The sequence below is a fragment of the Bidens hawaiensis genome, unplaced genomic scaffold, assembly GCF_021521415.1.
Source record: "Bidens hawaiensis isolate Kalapana, Puna unplaced genomic scaffold, B.hawaiensis_p1.1 tig00001032_1, whole genome shotgun sequence".
NCBI lineage: Eukaryota > Viridiplantae > Streptophyta > Magnoliopsida > Asterales > Asteraceae > Bidens > Bidens hawaiensis.
Window position 1 is genome coordinate 2,985,251 of NW_027491060.1, and position 10,224 is coordinate 2,995,474.

Genomic DNA, 10,224 nt, shown 5'->3' on the forward strand with positions numbered 1-10,224 from the left:
GGTTTGAGGCAGGTGAGACTCACCATGTCGCGGATTTCCCGCGGTAGTCCCCAAATATATCGTGTTACTTTGCTGGACTCAGGGTTAACCAGCTGGGGAACAAGGCGACAATACTCAAGAAATTTGGTATTGTACTCTCGGAGGTTTGTCCCTACGACTTTATGATTAAGGAACTTGGTTTGGATCTGATCAGTCTCATGCATGGGACAAAACTTCGCCATCACCATGGTTTTAAACTCTTCCCAACTCAGACTATACATCTTGTCTCTTCCCTTGCTCATCAACAAAGCATTCCACCACTCGTGTGCTTCTCCCTTAAACATCAGGGCAGAGTACTGGATCTTCTCCTCCTCAGAACACTTGCTTGTGATAACAAGAGTCTCCATCTCTTCAAGCCACCTCACAGTTGTGATGGCTCCCATGTCACCATGGAACTCTTTTGGTCCATAGTATTTGAAATCTTTGAAAGTACACCCACTAACTTTCAATTTCTTAAACTTTTGCCTAATGCCTTCGTCGGCATTAGACCCATGATTGCTTTCTTCATCATGAGATGGATTTGGACGGGATCTTTCGATTTTTCGAGAGGGATGAACGGAAGGATTAATAGATCGGGAATGTCTAGATTGTGATCTCCACTCGGATTCCTCTCACACGGCTTGCTTAATCATCTTTTGGATTTTGTTCATGTATTTCTCGGGAATTTCTCACTCTCGCTCGTTTTCGGGGTCTTTCCCCTTATCTCTCATTTCTTTTTTTTTTCGAGCGTTATCGTTATTATTGCTTTGTTCAGACATTTTTCTTTTTCTTTAATTATGTCTAAAATTTTAACAACATTTCTTTTAAAACACATATTTTTATTTATTACACACTTATATATATATCCAAGGATATATATATTTCACATTACACATGCTTATATATATCGTTTCAATGATATATATAATTTATCCTATCATTACATAAGAACGTTTCAAACGTTCTTTATTTATACACATATCACATACAGAACTATTTTACACACATAGTCTTCACATGGCCACCATCTTCAGTCCTTCATGTACTTCTTCACAATATTCGTAAGCTTGTTGCATTTTTGAAGAAGCCTCTCTCCCATGCTCTTTTTCTTCTTCCCTTCCTCGTCTATCTTTTTCCTCCAGTCATCAGTTTCATGCAGAGCGCGATCCAAATGCTCTTCATAAGACTGTGGAATTACGTCAGGGTATCCGTACTGTGGTGGTGGGTCACGATAAACCAGTGTCACCATCTCGAAATGATTTCTCGGTTCAGGATACGGGACGTAATCCGTACCGGATGAAAGGTAGAGATAGGTCTTGGCCGCTTGAATCTGCTCGCGGATCTCATTGGCTTGCTCTTGAATTGTCGGAATTCTTCCTTGAAATGGTGGGAAGCTTGACAAAGCTTGGTTCCTTATTTTCTCAAGATGTTGAACATATGGGTCAACGGAACCATAGCTTGGTTGGTGGGAAGTGAGTGATCCTTCCATTGAGCTTGTTATCTCGTTGGAGTTTTCAGGATGCTCTTCTTCCATTTCTTCCTCAATTTCCTCCTCGGGTTCACCAAGGTTCTCATTCTCCTCTTCTTCAGGATTTTCTTCATCGGGATCCTCTTCTTCCTCGGGTTCCTCTTCTTCCGGTTCATCTTCCTCCATGGGTTATGTGGGTTCATTGATTGTTGGATCATTTGGAAAATTTCAGTGGGCATCATGACTCTCATTTTAGGTCTATGGGACGAATCTTCACCGTGGTTTGGTTGGGAACTAGCTTCATTGAAGGTGGAATTTCCGGAATGCCACTCTTGTTGTTCAGAGAGATACTTCATCCACTCGGAGGATGGTTGAGAGTTCGGTAGGTATCCGGCTGGATAACATTGTGGTGTCTCCATAGGTTGGTAAGCTGGGATCTCTGTTGGATGATATATCGGTACTTCGAAAGGATTATACATCAGTAGGGTTGGTGAATGGTAGCTTGCGTGTCTTGGTGGCTCGACTCCTTGCTTTGGTGGACTGTCGGGAACATCTATCGGATAGTGTCGACTTCCAGGGTAGTACACGGGTTTGGACAAGTCGTGTTCCACATCTTGGTTGAAGTAGGCTTCATAATATCCTTCGCTCATGTTATCCTCAGGGTAGGGTTCGGCAATTCCGGCCTCCTTTGCCTTGCGCATGAAGTTCTCGATGTGAGCTTTGAACGACATCTATCAATATGGATGGTTTAGAGTGTGGAGTGGGAAAGAAAGGTTACCAGTCTATCTTATCCCTAAAACACATAAACAATTATTTCCTATACTTTGATTGAAGCTTGGGTATTGTTTTATGATACCCAATTCGCTAAGATCGATGGCTCTGATGCCAACCTTGTCACACCCCATTCTACGGCCTAGGAGTATGACCCATAAGTTGGTATCGTAATTGTAAATAAATCAGAGTTACGTTTGTTTGCGTAAGACTTATAAACTTTAAGGATCAAAAGTGTAATTCATATATATTCAAAGACGGAATTATAACACCCGCTTAAGTTACAAAATATTTATGTGTTTAATATTTACAAACCACCATGTTTATATATTAAGTTACAAAAGAAATCCGAGCCATCGGATATATCAATAGCACTTCGATATTCCAAGTGCTAAACTTGTTCACCTGCAAAATATAAGAAATACGTCAGCAACGAATGCTGGTGAACACGCTAACGCAAAAATACTTCTTTTACTTAATTACCCCTCGAGGCTACGCCTGCCTCGGCCCAACGTGGCTTAGGAATAATCAAGTCAAATAACACATTATAGACTAGAGCCTCTACACTAGGTCACCTCACAAACACCGCAGCGTTCGACTTCATTAAGTACCCGTAAATATACACAACGGTCGTACTCCCTGCAGGAGAGCGTCCTACGACCAAGGGTGGTGCGATCGCACATACATCGCATAGTACCATCTATGTAAGGATCCAGACATATGTATACCACAGCCTGAGAGCTAGGTTCATACCCATAGTTATAACGGTTTTAGGAACACATAGTTCCTTGTAAACAATTTCATATAACAAATTTGACTCATTTTAAAACAAGTTTAAAAGTTTGTGGGCGTATTCACCTTATCTCTTTAGGATCGGCTTCACTCACCGTCCAAGGGTCTTTCCCTTTTCTTTATCTCGAACCTATAGTTACGAGTATAAATATTTGTTAGTCGGATACGCGATCCGGCTTAAGACCTTTAGTCTTATATCTCAATCCTCGATTGAACCTTTAGTTCAGTTCTTATTTACTTGAAAACCTCTTGTTTAAAAGTAAATTATAAACCTTTATTTATATAAAAACCCGACGTTTCTTCTTCTCCAAGAAACGTAATCTTTTCTTTAATTATTCACGAATACTCATTATTCAATAAATAATAAATTCATAACAAATAATATATATACATATATACTTACACACATATATATATGATTATCATGTCATTTCTTTATTCTTTTCTTTGTCATGTTTGCATTTCTTTTCTTTTATCGAGGTATCGAGTATATCTTCGACTTAAGGCCTAAGCCTTGAATATAATATTAGATTATATTGAATTCGATATTACACCTAACCTTAGTGGCGTACCGAAATCCTAGAGAAATGAGCAGCACTCCGACGCCACTTTACTTTTTTCGATCAACTTTGATATGCCAACTTCAACACTCGTCGGCACGTCTTTCGGGACTTTTTGCCATTATAACAACACCTTCTTGATTGAGTGAGGGTGGAGGGTGGCACAACTTCTAAAGGAATACGTTGATACACAAACGAGAGATCGTGACGCTTATCGTGGCAAAACGTTTATAGTTCTAGAGAGAGACTAGAGAGAAGTGAGAGCTGATTTGGGATGTGGATTGTGAACACCCCATGGCTGCTATTTATAGGCGATTTTTGGGATCCCATCGCGGTACGCGATGGGCTTTTGGGCACCCATCGCGTATTGCGATGTAGCCCAGGTGAGTCACGATGTAGGTCTGCCACGTGTCGCCACGTGGCAGACGTTGTGTCACGTGTTGACACGTGGCGGACGTTGCGCCATGTGTGGCCACGTGTCGGGGCACGTGGCGACCGATGTGCCACGTGTGGACACGTGGCTTGCCACGCGTCTCGTTGTCAGACAACCCATCGCGGTACGCGATGAGTGTTTCTTCTGACTCATCGCGTAGCGCGATGGGTCAGGAAAACTAATTTTTCATTTTTAACCCTCCAGTTTGGATTCTGGCAATTTTAGTCCCTAGACTTCAAATAACATGAATCGTAAAGATAGATATAAAAACTGATAAATTACATTCAAATAACATGAATATACAAAAAGTTTTATTAAAAACGTTAGTTATTAAGAGTTCCTTCAAGTTCTTAAATTATTTAAGAGTTCTGTAATGATATTCATCATATATATATATGTATATATATAACTAGCAAGATCTAGTTATTATGTCACCGTACTAGCGTATTGTCACGTAGGTGATATGACAATAACCGGTCTCCCGTTAATTAAAACGTTGTGGGTTAATTAGGTTAGGGTGTTCTGGTTTGACAGGATCAGATGGCGTATAAGGCCTCCTCACACTTCACTACACATAGACTTAGTGACGGTGTTATTGCGAAAAAGTTTTAACCACTGACACGATGAAGAGGAATATTAGTATTTATACGTTGAAAATTGATATAGTGCAAAAATTAATATAAGAGGAAAGTAACCATCTGAATCTTTTTTGCTTAAATAAATTTCTTCAGAGCTAAGGAAACATATATCTTTAATGGGGGGAATTTATGTTGCTTGTATAATTTTAAATCTTAGTATAAATAGTCGGCGAAACTTGTTTGCTGTTACAGGTGTTAAATGTTGGAAGGCTCGGTTCTGACATCCTGTACACTGGCACTCATCTCATGAAAGAAACACATGTCGAAACGTTGATACAAAAATACAAGGTAAAAAAAGAAAAAAAAAACAAATAAACAAAGCACGACGAAACAGAAACTCCTTAATTTAACAAACATTATATTTTTTAAGGTTGTAAGAGAGTAAAAAAAACTAAAATAAGTGAAAACTTGAATCAAGAAGAAATTACACAAGTATAGAAGTGACTACATTAGTATTTAAGCATCAAGCTTAACTAATTATGCAAGTAACTCTAGCTTTAATCATCTATATGATTACATTGTTAAAAAACAGGATCAATTTGATAATGCACATCTAAACACTATATTGAATTGAAACAATAATAAGCATGGATTTGAAGGACCTTAACTTGAAACTGGAACTTAAATGAAATTAATTTGAAAAGAGAAATCAACACTCCTAAACTCTACTTATATAGGTTTGGTATTAGGTGTGATTGGAAACTTTGAATCGACTGATTTTTCGACACTAGAACAAGAATAATCTAATTGAATCATGTTGCAAATTCAATTTAGATGTTACAAAAATGAGATATCTTACGAGTTATAACCCGGGAGGGAATAATTCGTAAATGAATGGCAGTATATGTCATGTTTTTAAGCTTGTTGCACGTATGTTGTTATGCTATACGGATTCAAAGTTTTTTTTTTTTACTTAAATTATATTTATTGGATACAGATATCCCATCTATACTGACAACTTCACACATTATAAATTCAAAAGCTATAACAAACAAACTATAAATTTCTAATCATGGATAAAATCAAAAGCTTAAAGCACACTTTAATGTGAAGGAAATTTTAAGTGTTTCTTCAAGAGAGATGTAAAATAATTTTAATGTGAAGGATTAATTTAATGATCCCTAGATAGATGTAAAATAAAATCCATACACCGTAATTGGACGCCTGGACCTGGACAAGTGGACATCAATATTGTGTTGTGTATTGAGTAATGGATAGGCCCAGTTAATGAGTCAAGGCCTAGGCCCTAGAGCACACTAATAGATAGAGGTGTACAAAAGTACAAAACTTGTTTTAAACTCAAACCGAACCGGTTTGTATTAAAATCCCACTTGTAGTTTCAGTTAGATCAAGGAGATGATGTTTGGAGAACGTATTTGAGGATCGAAATAGGAAACTGATATTAGTTGTCCTAATTTTGACTAGATGGGAGTATTTGGATTTGCATAAACAAAATGGGTGTGAATGTGAATCATTTAAACCGCATAAGGCCGTGGATTCAATTAAAGAATAGATCTATATGTAGTGGCTCGTTTTGGTTGTGTCCTTGACTCTTTGTAAATTGTTTTGGTCGGTTCCTTCTAGCGTCTTGCTTGTTGGGGCTTTTTCTTTAAAGAAAATATATTACTTGTGGTTATTTTGTTTATTTCTTTTACTAAACTAATTTGAAGTAAAAAAACATTAAAAAGAAAGGCAATTTATTAAGTATTTGTGTTTTCTATTAACTTTTAGAGCTAAAAAAACAACACTTCTATTTGCAACTAGTTTTACACTTTAGCTTTACTCTTCAGATTTAAACCTCTTCAAATATTGTTAAATTATCATTCTACTTCCCCAATAGAGATAAAAAAGCAACTTTCATTAAACACTAAACACATTGTTTTCTTGCAACGATAAAAGTACATAAAATGCATAACAAAAAATTAACCCCCTTTAATCAGGGGGTACCACCAAAACATAGCAATATTGTCATAATAACACCAAACACCACTTAATTAGTCCACTTCCTCAATCTTAGGACCAGCACCACTTCCCGAATGAGTAGGCTCATCATCCACTCCACCATCACCATCACCATCACCACCACCAGCACCACCTTGATACATCTTCGCAATTATCGGATTACAAACTCCCTCCAACTCCTTCATCTTATCCTCGAACTCGTCCGCCTCGCCAAGCTGGTTGCTATCCAACCACGCGATCGCCTCATCGATCGCCTCCTCGATCTTCTTCTTATCCTCGGGGCTCAGTTTCTCACCGATTTTCTCGTCTTTCACAGTATTCCTCATGTTATACGCGTAGTTCTCCAACGCATTCTTCGCCTCCACCTTCTTCTTATGCTCCTCGTCTTCCGACTTGTACTTCTCCGCCTCTTGAACCATCTTTTCGATATCTTCTTTCGACAACCGACCCTTGTCGTTTGTGATCGTGATCTTGTTCTTTTGACCCGTTGTCTTGTCCTCGGCTGACACGTTTAGGATCCCATTCGCGTCAATGTCGAAGCAGACAGTGATTTGCGGGACCCCACGTGGGGCCGGTGGGATTCCCGAGAGCTCAAACTTTCCTAACAAGTTGTTATCACGTGTTCGTGTTCGTTCACCTTCGTACACTTGGATTAAGACACCTGGCTGGTTATCCGAATACGTGGAGAATACTTGCTCTTTTTTCGTCGGGATGGTCGTGTTTCTCGGGATGAGAACCGTCATGACCCCGCCAGCGGTTTCCAAACCCTGTGACAGCGGGGTCACGTCCAATAAAAGCAAATCTTGAACCTTTTCGTTACCCTCACCACTTAGGATAGCGGCCTGGACCGCAGCCCCATACGCAACCGCCTCATCGGGATTGATGCTTTTACAAAGCTCCTTCCCATTGAAAAAATCTTGAAGCAATTGTTGAACTTTCGGGATACGGGTCGACCCGCCTACCAAAACAACATCATGGATCGAGCTTTTATCCATCTTGGCATCGCGTAAACACTTCTCAACCGGCTCCATACACTTTCTAAACAAGTCCATGTTAAGCTCTTCGAATCGGGCTCGGGTGATGGTCGAGTAAAAGTCAACGCCTTCGTATAACGAGTCAATTTCGATGGTGGTTTGAGCGGTTGACGAGAGGGTTCGTTTGGCTCGTTCACACGATGTCCTCAATCGCCTAAGAGCTCTCGGGTTACCAGTGATGTCTTTCTTGTGCTTTCTTTTAAACTCTTGAACAAAATGGTTGACCATTCGGTTGTCAAAGTCTTCGCCACCGAGATGGGTGTCTCCGGCGGTTGCTTTGACTTCGAATATCCCTTCTTCGATGGTCAACAACGAGACATCAAAGGTACCACCACCGAGATCGAATATAAGAACATTCTTTTCACCAACACTGGTGGCTTTTTTGTCAAGACCGTATGCAATAGCTGCTGCGGTTGGCTCGTTAATGATACGCAACACATTGAGACCCGATATGACGCCCGAATCTTTTGTGGCTTGGCGCTGTGAGTCGTTGAAGTAAGCTGGAACTGTGACAACAGCATTTTTGACAGTTGTCCCCAAAAATGCTTCGGCGATTTCTTTCATTTTAATTAAGACCATGGATGAGATTTCTTCGGCTGCGAATGATTTTTCTTCGCCTTTGTAGTTAACCGTGATTAATGGCTTCTCTGCAGGTCCGGAGACGACCTTGAATGGCCATAATTTGATGTCGCTTTGTACGGATGCATCGGAGAACCTTCTGCCGATTAGACGTTTTGCATCTGTAAATGGAAAAAACGATTAATGTTAAGACGAAATATGCTGTTAAACCGAGTAACAGTACACTATAATTACGAGTTACTTGAGTTTTCTTTCATGAATTTTGTTAAATAAGAAACAAATACAACTTGAAAGGAGAAACAAAACCAATCATTACAAGACAAAGACTAGTTAAAGACGATCTATACTATTTTTAATCCAAAGATAGGCCAATAACTTTCTATTTCTAACACAAATTTTGTTAAACTAAACTTCAATAACATTCCTTCACAAGTTTTGTTAAATTATACTTCAATTATATGAGTTGTATACCTCATTAACTAAATTAGGCTTTATTAACAAAAGTTGCATAAACTTTTAGACTTCAATTACATCTAAATCTAAAAAGGTACATAAGTTTTCCTTCACATTTGTTTATCTAAAACCAGTATAGATCAGTAGCAGTAGCAAGGCAAAAATCACATAATATTAACCATGTATGCATATGCTAAATAAAATTAAACAAATACATATATAAGATCTAAGACTCACCAAAAACAGTGTTGGTAGGGTTCATGGCGACCTGATTCTTGGCAGCATCACCGATCAACCTCTCTGAATCGGTAAACGCAACGTAGGAGGGTGTAGTCCGGTTACCTTGATCATTAGCAATGATTTCAACACGGTCGTGTTGCCATACACCGACACACGAGTACGTAGTTCCGAGATCTATACCGATAGCGGGACCTTCACCTTTACTAGCCATTATGTGAACAGTCGATCAAAGAATATGAAATTAGGGTTTGAGAAAAGAATGAGTATGAGGAGTTGGAAACTGAGAAAAGGGGTTGGTATATATGAGGTTGTAAGTTAGGTTCTAGAATGTTCTTCGACCGTTCAGATTGATTTCAAACTGCTTGATTGGACGGCTGGATTTTAATGATGGAAGTCGTCTATGTTATGGTCAAACGACCTAATTTGTGGGAGTCTAGGATGCTTCCCGCCGCCTTCATCGTTTTTTTTGAACATATTTTTTTAATAATATTTTATAATCTTACTCTCAACCTTTGTTACGAAGCTATTAGATTGCTTCATTAACGGTGAAATCTCATTAATTTAGTCCAATTTTAACCCGTTTAAATTAGGGGTGTTCATGTTTTGATTTACAGCCATAATCGGTCACTGGTTTAGTTTCACGGTTGGTTTTTTTACTTAAGGTTGGTCGATTTCAATATTTTTAAACCGTAGTGAATGGTTTGGTTTACGATTTATACCAAGAACCACCCATATAAAACCGGACCGGACCATAAGAATTTATTATTTTAATTTTTGAAATATGTATTTATGTATACACACAAAAAAGAGTTCAAACAAGAATAAAGAGTTTCCTAAGAATGATAAGAACAACAAATTTTTGACATTTGGCATTACAAATGATAGTGAAAATACAATTCTAGGAAACCAAATTGGTTATAATGATGAAAGAGTAATCTCTGAAAACTATGTCGGTTATTGGTAATTTTAAATCTCAACCATTGATTAACATAATCCAATAATTATAATTTATTTTTAGTTTTCCTAGAAAACCACGCATAACCATCCCCTACACACACATTATTTTAACTCTATTTAAGTTGCATAACCCATCTTTTCATTTTCAATTCTCATACAGTAAATAAACATTTTTCACTATATTTTTTAAATTGCAGATGTAGTAAACTAGTATTATTTTCTTCGCGTTGCGACGGTGCTATTTTTGTTATTTTTGTGTAATTATTGTGCTACTTAGGTTTGTGTAATTATTCTGTGTGGTGACAAATATCATTTCATT

General features: G+C 38.3%; 1 protein-coding gene across 1 annotated transcript; it reads right to left on the reverse strand.

Moving 5' to 3' along the window:
- Nucleotides 1–6,524: 6,524 nt before the first annotated feature.
- LOC143555168 (heat shock cognate 70 kDa protein 2-like) lies at nucleotides 6,525–9,200 on the reverse strand. The gene is made up of 2 exons (XM_077044779.1): nucleotides 8,946–9,200; nucleotides 6,525–8,416 (listed from the first exon to the last, which is right to left on the reverse strand). The coding sequence occupies exons 1-2, from the start codon at nucleotides 9,157–9,159 to the stop codon at nucleotides 6,675–6,677; spliced, it is 1,956 nt and encodes a 651-aa protein (XP_076900894.1). The 5' UTR covers nucleotides 9,160–9,200; the 3' UTR covers nucleotides 6,525–6,674.
- Between the last annotated feature and the right edge of the window lie 1,024 nt (nucleotides 9,201–10,224).

Coding starts and splice junctions, on each gene's coding strand:
- LOC143555168 (XM_077044779.1), bottom strand. CDS start 9,159: ATGGCTAGTAAAGGTGAAGGTCCCGCTATCGGTATAGATCTCGGAACT. Junction 8,417..8,945: donor CCCTACCAACACTGTTTTTG/GTGAGTCTTAGA, acceptor TTCCATTTACAG/ATGCAAAACGTCTAATCGGC.